This window comes from Chiroxiphia lanceolata, chromosome 13 (assembly GCF_009829145.1).
Source record: "Chiroxiphia lanceolata isolate bChiLan1 chromosome 13, bChiLan1.pri, whole genome shotgun sequence".
NCBI lineage: Eukaryota > Metazoa > Chordata > Aves > Passeriformes > Pipridae > Chiroxiphia > Chiroxiphia lanceolata.
In genome coordinates, this window is record NC_045649.1 from 10,843,722 (window position 1) to 10,856,270 (window position 12,549).

A 12,549-nucleotide genomic window follows, 5' to 3' on the forward strand; every position below is an offset into this window, starting at 1 on the left:
GCCAAAACCAAATTGCATTGCACAAGCACTGGATGATTTTTTTGAGTATGGTTGATATCCATTATTTTAAATTATCTTCACTGATGTTGCAGATAGCCTTTCCTGTGCAAAGGAATATATACGCCCAAGGCAGAGGAAGCTCTTTGGGATGGATGAGCAGAATTTTTAACAGTTGGAGTAGAAGCCACAGGTAACGCCCTGATGAGAGAAATTAGAACATGCATGCCTGCATAATTTCTCCTGTGAAATGAAGAGTGAAGAAGAGCCAGAGGAGAGTAGGAGTGTAGCACAAGTGCAGAATGACAAAAGCGGGAAATTTTTCGATTAAAACTTATTATTCTTGTAAGTATAACATGGCATGTTAGCACACAAAGGCAACACTTACCTGCTCTCCTGTGATTAAGCGAAACCAGTCAGAGTCATCTTGATCTCACTGGCTGCTCTGCTGGGTAGGACTCGGCTCTGCTGCTCAGCTGCCCGGGGAGGCCGAGGGAATGGTCCCACTTGGGGCAGCTGCTGCTGTGGCTGCTGAGCCCTGGTTCGGCCAGGAGGCTTCCTCCAAGTGCTGAAATCAGTGAGTGTGGTGGGCTGGTCATTTACTCTGCTCAGGATCCTCGTGCAGGGAAGTGAAACTTGGAGTATCTCCAGTTGAGTTTCACAGAGTGACGTGCCTCCCGGTGTCACTCTTGGTTTCAGTCCTGGACTTGCAGCAGGAGAGAGTTATGCTGGTTTATGTGTCAGGTGGCTGAAGTGTACAATAAAGTGTATGTTCTTGTCCACATTATCTCTCTGTGTGCTCTGCATATAAAACAGAAATGACATTTTGTTTGTACGTGATTATTTTTAATTGATTGGCAGGTGTGCAGTGAGATTCATACTCCAGAATAACAACGTCTTGGACATATGTAAACTAGTTTGAGATTCCTGAGTTGCACATTTAGAGTCCACAAGTTGTGCTACAAAATAAAGTAAGGTGTGATCAAACTAAGAAAGTATGATGTTCCACAATACTTGCACCTGCACAAAAGCTGCGGCTTTTCACCTAAATGAAAGTCTCCCACACAGTCTTGTGTTCCTTGTGGGGTTATTCAGTGTTGCTGCCATCAGAAGTCATTCTCGTGATTACAACTTTTGCAGCCATCATTTATTTTTTAATGATGCATCACTGTCAGGTGAACATAACAGACACTATAATCCACTAAATTGAGTGGCTTCTGTTCTCTATAATTCTATTCAGTCTGTGAATTTCTGATGGAATCAGCTTACCAGGCTTGAAAACAGGCTGTGATTCAGGTAGAACTTTGTTTTAAAGATAGAAAAAGTCTAAGAGCCAATTTTATTTTTCTTTTCCCCACGTGTTAGGATTTCTGTAAGTACAGGATAAACACCCAGTTGTTTACTGCTATTTACTGTAATAAAAAAAAGTGAACTAATTCTCTTATGCATTGCAAAGAATTCTCTCCTTGCATCCCAGGTAGGTCTTGGATGCTGGTGTGCTTCAGTGTGACTATAAAGCCAAATGAAATACCTTTCCATAGTGAAGTCAGGTTTATTACAGTGTAATTTCCTTCTAAAAACAAGTTTCCTTTTGAGGACTTTTATCTGAAATAGCTAATGAATGTAACGGTATTAAATAATTAAATAATAAAATACTGTTATGATGCCAAAAAGAACATCTCGGTCTCTTTGATCTTCATTTCTGCTAAAGATAGAAAATTTCACTAGAGACTTTTGTAAACAGACTCCATTAATCCAAACAAATTGTTTTGGAAAACAGCAACTATAATAGATGTTAAGACAGTGAATAACCTTGAGTTTTAATTTTCAATACAGCTTGAGTTAACTCCACATTAATTGGAGTCACGCCTCTAAGTCATGTTGTACTGCTCTGAAATCCGCGTGTGGCTACTTCTGTTTGTCTTGGCTTTAATTAATCATTCTCTTATTTCTTGGCAGCAGCCACTGTAGGGCAGGGAAATACTGTTCCAGGTGTAGTGTTGAGCCTCTGTAGCCTCTGCCTGCCTCCTGCACAGCGAGGCTCTGTGCAGCACAGGCAGTCCTGTCAGCATGCAGTCCTGCAGCAGATGAAACGTAGATGTGTCTGTACTATTTCCAACTGGTGTGCTGATGGGAACTGTCTCTAGTAGTCTTTAAGCCTTTCTTCTATCATTGAAAAAGTTCAGATTTCGTTTTTTCTGCATCTGCCATGTTTAGTAACATTCTATGTTATGTAATGTAAGTTACTGTGTGTTTGCGTGTAGCTTGATTTGTTTTCCCACAGAGCTTTTCATGACTACCTGAGAATAAGAAGGATCCCATTTGAAGAGATGGGGATGGCTGTTATTTATGTTTAGAAAAAGAAATACATCTGGTTCTGACAATACATTATTTTATGTCCCTCTTAAGAGTGCACCAAAGGATATAACTGTCTCTATTAAGAGTGTCAGTGGAGTTAATAAGGAGAAGTACCCTGAGAACTGCAGTGTCTGTATGGCTTGGCTCTCTTTGCACTTTGGGGACCTCATTTCTGATTGCCTTGTTCTTTCCAAGTTCCCTGATGGGACAGGGGAACAATTAACTCCTGTAAAGCAGAAGCCTAAGAGCAGCTGGGCCCGCTAATGACAGGCAGTATGGATTTGTGCTGTGCCATACATGAATTTCTCCCCAGGGATAGTCCCTTGGTATCATCCCAGCATGTCTCATGCCCTTCAGTGCCCTCAGAGAACACGGTGTCACTCCTCATGTCTCAGTGCACATGTGCATTCAGTCCTTACTAAAAACACTGCTCTGGGGCAAATCATGTGCCTTGTGGATGTAACCAGTCTTTCCAGCTAGTCCAGAGGAGAAGAGGCAGAAGTGGGGCTGTGTTTCTTGATCAATTCCCCAGTGTGTAGCCCAAAAAGACAGATCTAACTCCCAGTCTTCGTGTAAGCTGGTTCTCCAAATTTCAGTTGAAAAATAATTTGTATTTTCAAGAGTTTAATTATTGGTTTTTTGACTACTTTCCTTGTTGCTTATGGTTTTGAATGCTAGCTTAATGGTCGGGCATGTGGAGACTAAATTGAATTCAGTACGTGTGACTGGCAGTGAGGACAGAGAGTGAACTTGGTCACTGGAGTGTTCAAGTTGTCCTTTATCACATGCTTCTCACCTGAATCCAGTACTTACACTGGGAAAATAGCTGTAAGAAAGTTTAAGTGCCAACATGTGGAATAGCAGTGAAGAGTAGAAGAACAGGAGATGTCTGAAAAGCTGAAGGCAGAGTAGTCAGTGTGGTGTAAGGGATTGGTTTGGAGTGTGCACCTTAACTCTGAGGTATAAGTTTCCAAGGAAAAGCAAGAAAGCAGTTGTGGAAGGAGGTAAGAAATTTCCTCTGTCAGAGGAGTTTTCCTCTTTGCATTGTCTATACAGAGCTGTCATGGTGGCCACCCCAAGTTGCCAGGCTTTTGTGACTATTCCCCTAACTGGGAGGGGTGTTTGTGGGGAGAGAAGTTCGTGTTGTTCATAACTCTGCAGTATTGAAGAACTCAATGCAGATGGTTTGAGTTCTTTCCCTACCCCTGACTCTGTTAAATACAACTATCAGATTTTTTAATCAGTTTTTTTGACACCTGTGTACAACTTCAGTTATTAACGTTTGATTTATTTAGGTGTGTGTGCAGTGGGGAAGTATTAGATTCCCTGTCTCAGCTTGCTCTTAATAAATGGATCTCTTCTGATGGTCCCTCGGAGCTTTGGTGAGAGATGCAGTTGTACGTGGTAACTAGAAACAGCATGTTTTTAAAGATAACTAGCTACTACTGTAGTGGTCATTGCAAGAAACGAAATTAATGTAGTTACTCTGTGGCTGGAATTACATTATTTGTCAAGATGATGATGTGTTTATGGTACTACAGGAGCACAGAAATTTGTAGCACTGTATGAAGACATTTTTATTTTAGCTCTCATCATAGGCAAGCTAAACATAACTTACTGACTGTGAGAAGCACATGTAATAGAGTAAACTATATATGGGTTAACTGTCTGTCAGTCACTTATTCTTCTGAGCCACCGCTGCTGCATGTGTACTACTTATTTTCTGGGGTTATGGGGGGAGAGTGCATTTCTAGTTTATGTGAGTTCTGTGAGCAGATAAAAAAGCAGTTTTTCTAGCTCTGGTACTGGCACAATTACTGACAACTTTTGCAAGTGTGGTACTGAATACAGACTGCTGCCTGAAACTCCCTGGCTGGTGCCAAGGGGCTGACTGGGAAGTGTTGGCTAAAAACCTCCTGTTTAAATTTTTGTGAAGTGTGTACTCAGAGCTTACAGCTGCAGTCATAGTTGAGGACTGAACCATTTGTGTGTTACGCTGGCATTAAAATAGAGTGTGACTTTCAATGTGAATTGGAGGCACTTGGATTTAGATTTGCTTCCACGCTTTTAGCAAATGAAGTGCAATATTGACCTGTTGGTATGAGAAGCTAACGTGAAACGAAACACTAAGAAGCGTTGTGAATGTGGATTTTTTTTTTTTAATTGCATGCTGCTCTAAAACTGCCCCTTGAGGAAATTGGGAACTAGGAGCTTAAAAAGCATATTTGATTAGAGTAGTTGGTATGTCATTCGCCTGTGGGGTTTTTTCCTGACTTTTCGTTCTTTTTTTTCTCTTCTTTCTTAGTCTTCATGAGGAAATCATTGACTTTTATAAGTATATGTCTCCCAGACCTGAAGAAGAAAGAATGCGGATGGAAGTGGTGACCAGAATAGAAAACGTTATCAAAGAGCTCTGGCCTAATGCAGATGTGAGTAGGACACTGTTTTATTTGTTAATTTATAAAAGCAATGTTTTGTACCTGTTTACTTCATGAAATACTGAATACTGAAAATACAGTTTATTTTTCCATGTTAAGAAAACCAAAAACCACAAAAAGACTTCTGGTCAAATGAGAGAGCTGATCTTTCTTTCTAGAATAATACAGGTTAACATTTTCTGTCACACATAGGACCAAAGACAAGTTAGTCCTGCTGTAGTCACAGAAAGGGCATAAGGTGTGGCCACATTCTGTCTCATGAATATTAATTTACTAAGATTAATGGGAACATATCAGACATGCAGCATGTATTTTATTTAAAAAAAAAAATCTTCTGAAACTCATGTCTTCACTAGTAGCAGTGCTTCTCGTCCAAAGATCCTGCAGTCTTAAATAAATCTGTTAAGGTGGAATACCAGCAGTGCCCCATTACATAGACCATGGTATATTTAATGGGCAGTTAAATTAAATTTGCATATCTTACAAATTTAAAAAAGCCAGGAGTTTCTGTGTAGGAAGAAACAAATCTGTAGATCTGTGTATTGAACTGTAACACCTCTTCCCACTGAAGATGGGTTTTGGTAGTACTTGCTCATTTGAAACAAGTGTTTCTCCTGTGCAGAGCTAAGCATTTTTTGCTAAGGTTGGATTAAAGAAAAGACAGAGAAGTTGCTTTTACAAGTCAATATGATTTTATGGGGACACAGTTGGATTTCTGGCATAATTGAATCTAGTTTAATTGTATTCCTCTAACTAATACAGTGTTCATTTCCAGAATGCAGATTTGTAGCTGTAGTCATCTATTTGTAGATAACAGTAACTGAAAATAAGGGCTTGTGAGCCAGAATAGCAAACCAAACTCAGACAGCAGAATCTCTAGTATAAGGAATGCTCTTTGATCCTGCTACAGTAAAAGATAATATTTTGACATGAGTGACTTAAATCCCCAGTTCATTTCAAGTCTTCTTAACCTGTTTTTTTGGAATGCGTTTCTAGAAATTGGCAGAATATGACAGAATATGAATTCTGTATAAGCCCTATGTATGTGGTGTGTGGTTTTGTGTGTAAAATATACTCACATTGTCAAGGTGTTTGTTGTTACAATGTATCAGTAAGGTATCATATGGAAGGAGCACTCTCCACTCAGCGGTAGCTGCCTTTGCACGGTTAGAGGGAATTGGTGGAGGCATTACTACCTGTATCTGGGAATTTTGGGTACAATCAGTAAGCTTTCCATGGAAACTGTGTAAGAGACTTTAGCATGTGTCATAGGTGTTGTACAGCTCTCTTAACCAGTGAAACAGTGAGGCAGACCCTAATCAAGACTAGGAGCAGTGGGCTGTCAGTCTGACAGGCCGTGGTATAGGAAACAGTGTGGGTCTGAAGCTGCATGCTGTGATACACCCTGCTAGTGCCTTGTAGGAGGGGATTTCACCAAAATCACTGGTTGCTTCAGCCTAGAGAAGATTTCCTATTTCCTAGGCAAGTCTGTGTGCTGCAGACTTAACTAGTGCAGTGGGGTGTGTGGATTTATTACCAGGGGATCTCTCTTTGTTACCGCCCACACTTTGAATGAGGCACAAGACTTAGTGCTTACAGAGATACTCTGTAGGACAAGCTTGATCTGTCAAAGTTAACTCTTTTGTATTAAAAATAATTTTTTACATATATATATGTGTGCCTATATATATATATATATATATATATATGTATTTGGGGCCTTGAGAAAATAGTTTTTCTTTAAGCTACTGAAACATTTGTGTTGCCACAATCTATTTAAGGGGAAGCAGTTTACAAGCCTTAGCACAGGACACAGCTGACCACTGGGCTGAGCTGTAATGTGACCAAGAGGAAGCACACACTGTGTAGTTGAAAACTGAAGTTCATTTTTCAATTAGTGCCAGTTAAAACTGCCAGGACTGTCTTTCTCTGCTGTGCTTGAAAATGTTAGAGAGCGAGAGTGTGCCAGTTCCCGTTTTCTCAAGTCAGTAACTGTTCTTCAAAGCCCAACTGCACTTTGTCTGCAGTTGTTACATTAAGGAGGAATTCTCCTTTTGTGTGTCCTTCCATTTTCTGGAGGCTAGAAGGGAACTGAACAGTGACAACAGACTGCCGGGTTATAATTTGGAAGTTACTGTGCTGTTATTTTTCTGACACTTACTTTATCAGATCAGCTTGGGAACTGAACTGCTGAACTCAACTGTGTTCAACTTTGACAGTCTCTTGTTGTAATTTTTCAGTCCTTTGAGTTAATCACTAACCTTTTGGTAATCTGTGTTGGTTTAGCTACTTCTAAGATTCAAGTTTTGAGTACATGCTCTGAGAAGGTGGAGTGTTATCTGGTCCAATGTCCTCAGCCTTAGCTGTAGTGTAAAGTGATGAGTTAATGTTTAAGCTGTTCATTTTGAGTCATAGATGCAGCCAAACCAGCTAAAATAAACTTGTAAGTTAAACATACACATTTAGTTTGTAGTTTCTCACTAAACACATAGGTAAGACAGTCTTTAAAAATCAGATACCGAGAAAAGGGAAATCAGGCTTCCACAGAGAACATGTGGAATGTGCCTGAGCACGTACTTTTTTTTTCCCCTCTCCTGTTCCACTTAGGAAAAGGCTGAAAAAGCAGATGGAGGGGGGTAAAACTAGGTACCCTAAACTGTTACTTTATTTATAGAAGTTAGCAATTGTGTCATTTGCTCTCTTACTCAAGGGAATGTGCTTAGAAGGAAACATTCCTAGTAAGTGAGAACTGTTCTTGGCATCAGCAAGGCTCTGACCATAAGAAACGCTTTAATTACGCTGAAACCAAACATCCCCAAACATTAAATGAAAACATTTTAAGACAAAGATTTTTGACCAGTTGAATATGCAAATTTGACTGTTGAACAAATAAATACTTACACAGTGGAATTTAGGATGTATTTGCTAGAGTGTCCTCAGCTTCGTGTCTGTGTGACCTCATAGATCTGAAAAGAGGTAACGTTGCATACTTCATGCACTTTAGTTATGAAAATACTATGATGGAATGAAAGCAGGAAGATGAACTCTGTTTAGTTCAACAAACCTCAGAAATTCTGCTTAATGACGTAGAAGGAAGGGAAATTAAATTGACTATGGTGTTTTGACAGAGGTATTTTGGTAACAAGGATTTACCAAACTTTTGTAGGTTTCCAAGTTCTGTTGTGCATAGTGAGCACGTATTTGGGCACATACCATAATTAAAGCTCCTTTGGGAACTTTGGAATTTAACATGAACAAGTTCACAGAAGTGTGGGAGAAATAGTAACAGTAACATGGAGGAGTCATTGCAGTACTGTGAAGTGTGAAGTTACCTTATGAGTGCAAATCCATATCTCTGTCCATGTAGAATAAAAATATGATCAGCAGTGTTGGCACACCACAAAAACTAATGCTCACATCACAAGCCATAATAGAGTCCTGTATTTGGGATGCCTTAAATGCCTGCATGGCTACAGAGCTTCAACTGTTTAAATTCCAAATTGATAATAAATCAAAATCCTTTACAATCTGTGTTCTGATTTCCCATTCTTCCTCTTTTATCTTTACAGATTTTGTGAGAGAGAGAGGTTGAAGTGTGGGTGTGGGTTTCTTTTAGAATTGTTCAGTGTTTCTCATACTCTGAATTATTGTACAAGAGCAGATGTTGTCTCATTCCTTTCAGTAAAGGTCATATATGTTGTATCTCTAAGTTTATGAATACTTTCAGGGTTGTTTATTCAGTAAAGGCTCTCTTTGCTGTTCAGCTGAACACACTGTTTTGTTTGATAATGTGAAAGCACATTTAGTTTTTTCTGAACCCACCAGTGGTTATTTTATTGTACAAAAGCAATTTTCTGATGTTTTTGGTGGCCAAATAAATCCTGGTTTGACTGAACCCTGTTTCATAGAGGATGCTTTTATTATTATTCTGGATTAAAAATAATGATAATTATTATTACAGTCTTAGCTTTGTGATGCCCTTATGCTTTTGTTAAGATCTAGTACAATATTGATGCTCATTCTATGGCATCTCTTGCAGTCTTTGCTGGTTTGAGAAGCTATGAACTTTCAATGTTAAATGTGTATGTCCTTTTTATTGGGAGTGGGGTGAGGGGGTAAAAAGAATGAAGTGATTAAAAAAAATAACCAAGAAGAAGCACTCAAACTACTTCTTAGTCTACTGAAGTATTAAGACACTTGCAAAACATCATCTCTTCCTGTCTCCCCCTTTTTCTTATCCTGAAGGGGAAAAACATAAAAAGTGGGTCACTTGACATCCGAATAGGTGGCAATCAAGCTAGTGTATGAGACTCATTAAAGCAGAATACTCAAGTCTGTATAAGGTGGCTCCAGGAAACACATCAGAAGACTGTCTGGTTGAAAATTAGTCCAAATGTGTAGATATTTTTACTTTGAAGTCTCACCAGCCCCCCTTTGAGACTCAGCGCACGAGTCCGACCTCCCGCAAGGCTTGGCTGAGTAATGGGAGCGAGGTTTTGGACAGCTTACAGTGAAAACCTGATGATTTACACCTCCAGTGATAGTAAAAATCCAGCATAATAAAGTAATTCTTTGGGACATGAAGCTTTACAAAACTGTTTTTTGCTTAAGCAGAAATAAACAGAGTTATGCTACTTGCTTTGTAATTCAGAAAAAAAAAAAAGGCTTATATGATATAATTAATTTTTTTTAAGTATACAAAGCAATGGAAATACATCAGACCTAAACTTAGAAAATACTTAAAAACAGAAGGGTATACTTTGAGATATGAAAGCAAAAACCAAATTGAGCTGTTGCTGTTTTTTTAAAATGTTCTGTCATCCTTAAGTGTTTCGAAATCATGTGGGTTCTGGGTTTTTGCCAAATTTGATCACGAGGACAATTTTTTTGCATTATAAAGGAGTTGTTTTAATAGAAAAGTCGAAGTTATTAGTGTTTCATGGGTAATAACAATGGAGATCAGCCGATTATTGTACACTGAACATATGAATGCTTTAACAGGAGTGTTCAAAGTGCCTGTCAGCAATACCAAAATCTACCAATGGAGGGTAGCAATAGCCAGCCTTTACGAGCAGCTTAATAGAACTCGTTTGTCTTCTGAAGCCTGAAAATTTGTTTTCATATATATCCTTTTCTTGTGTTTCAGGTGCAGATATTTGGAAGTTTTAAAACTGGTTTATATTTGCCTACAAGGTTAGTAATTTTTCAGTGTAAATTCTGTACAAGAGAAAAGATGACTTGTTGAAACAGTACCCCTGGGTGATTTATCTGCTCTCCTAGTGTCTGTGTTACATGTGTTGATACTTGTTACATTAAGAAAGTGTTAAGATATTAGTTTTCTGCGAAGTGTACAGGAATACAGTAAATAATATTAACTATAACACAACTATATAGATTTTGCATGTATGAGTAAAAGGATCTGAATTACCATGTGGTCAGAAAAAGCTTATGTTGTGATTTGGCTTCATTAATAACAAAAGAAGAGATTGGCTTTAAAAGAAAAGCTAAATTTTGTCTCCACAGATAATTAAATTGAAACCTTTAACATTGCCTTGTTAGTGTTAGCACTGAAGAGAAAAGATTACATACAGAATTGGCTTTTTCCTTTCGGTCTTCTTTTGTGAAATCTGTACGATAGTCAACACATACCTTTTCCAAATTTGTTACTAGTTTTCATAAAGAAAAATCACTACTCAGGGACAATAGTATCTTCTGTGTAGAAATTGAAGTATTTTTAACAATTAAAGAGAAATGAAAGGCTTAAATGGCTGCAGGGTACAAACACATTTAAGTAGCATAATTCTGAGGATAACACTTGAACGAGTTCCTACTTCAGGAGTGTGAGGACATCTAACACTGACTGCAGGCAATGGATACCCTTGTTGTCATTTCATCTCTTTTTGTTAATGAAAGGACCTGAGAGATGGTTTAGCACCTGCTTTAGTCTCAGGAGTTGCAGAGAAGTTGAATTGCTCAGTGTCTGTTTGAAAAGCCAGAAGTTAGGTGTACAAATACCCACTGTTTTCACATTTGCCCTCATTCTTGGCCTTTTTTGTTCATTGATTTTACATAGGCTTAATTAAATTTGATTTGATGCTGGTAATGCAAGAGAGATACTCCCATCCACTTGACTGATAGTTTTTTTACTGTGCTTGATTGTTTTGGAACTGATGTAACAAAAATGCTTTGCTGTTGTCTGTTTAATTTCGTATACTGCCTTGCTTCAGTATTTGTTTCAGCTGAGGTTGCTGGGGAAGAACAAATGCAGATACTTCAAACAGTACATAAACCCACAAAAACACGTTCCTGTGGCGGTGCTTGCCAGACTTCCAAAATAACCCGCATTTGTGCTGGTCATTAATTCACTGTTGCCTTCTATCAAAGCTTCTCTTCTCCCTGGGTTTTCCTGACCTGTCAGTAACTGTATAGTTAGTTTAGATTTCAGGCTCTGGGATTCAGGAAGACCTACAGTGTTTTTTTTAATCCTGTTTCTCTGTGTAAGAATTTGCCTTATATCCATTTACTTAAGCTCATGTTGAAGGTTTGTGCACACAGTTGTTTAGCTGCTGGATCTCTGTTCTTTTGCAGGCAGTATCTCTACTCAGGGTGGCAACAGAGCTACTTTTTCTGTTTTGGTGTGCATCAGAAAAAGGCCTCCTGTTATTAACTGTCAGCAGTGGGTTTAACACTAATTTAGATTAGAAGAGAAATGTCCAGCAGCATTTCCTGCTCTCCAAGCTAGTTTTGAACGTAGTTTTCTGAAAGCTGTCCTTGTCAGACAGATGGTCTGTGGCTGAACTGCTGCTGAACTGCTGCCGGCACTGCTTGTTGGCAAGAACTTGTTCCTCTAATGCAGATGTAGTTTCTTTGAGATTGTTAAAGCAGTGTTGTTTGTGAATCAGCAGACCTGTAGAATCTTGGGAGGGTGGGGGGGAGGAAGCATTCCTAAATATTTTTGTTTTCTGTTATGCAGTTTTCTGTATCATTGAAGTGTCCTGCTGGCATAACTATAGGTTTACATGCTCACCTCCTTTGTGTTCCCAGCCAAGCAGGGAAATCAAAGAATAGGGGAGCAAAGAGGAAAAAGCTCAGGATCTCACAGTAGCCATCACGGGCTTCGACTGGGACACCAACCACCTTTTGAGTTTGGGTTTGGGGACTGAATTAGGGTGTCAGCTCCCTGTGTAGTCAAATGAATGTGTGTGCATAGGGAGGAAGTGTAGTGGGATGGAGACACCTCTTCAAGGAGCTGAGTTAATGAGTGAAATTAATTAGGTGGTTTGTTTTCATTTAACAGCTTGTTGCTTCCTGAAGTCAAAGTCACCAAAGTCAAAGTCAAAGTTTTCCTTTCCCTGCTCCCTGTTCTTGGCACTACAGGACAGCTGCTTGCCATGTGCCCATTGGTGCTCTGATCATCCAGAAAACCAACTTTGAGATGCAAAGAGACAGGAAATTACCTCAGAATGCTTTGGGGGCTCATTAAGAGGGGATGAAGAAGGTTTCTGCCAGACCAATTAATAGGTTGAACTGATTTGCTGTGGCTTAGGCAACCACCAGACCTAGAACAAAGGAGGAGACAGGGCTGTGCATCTGGGAGTAGAGGATGGGGAACAGGACTTGCCCTTTCAGTGACAGATTGTTAAATTGGCATTACTAGTTAATAGAGCCCAAGGATGGTGATTCACAAGTTCATTTCTTGCTCTGAATTACTTTGAAGAAGCTGATCCCTCTCTACTCACAGTGTGGCCTGAGGAGA

The 12,549-nt window shown here is 39.2% G+C and overlaps 1 protein-coding gene across 1 annotated transcript in view; it reads left to right on the top strand.

The window, feature by feature from the left end:
- The window catches only part of TENT4B (terminal nucleotidyltransferase 4B), a 42,397-nt gene that overhangs the window by 16,185 nt on the left and 13,663 nt on the right, over positions 1-12,549 (top strand). Inside the window, 2 exon segments of the mRNA XM_032701200.1 lie at positions 4,661-4,784; positions 9,940-9,986. Of these exon segments, the coding sequence (XP_032557091.1) occupies positions 4,661-4,784; positions 9,940-9,986 (171 nt within the window).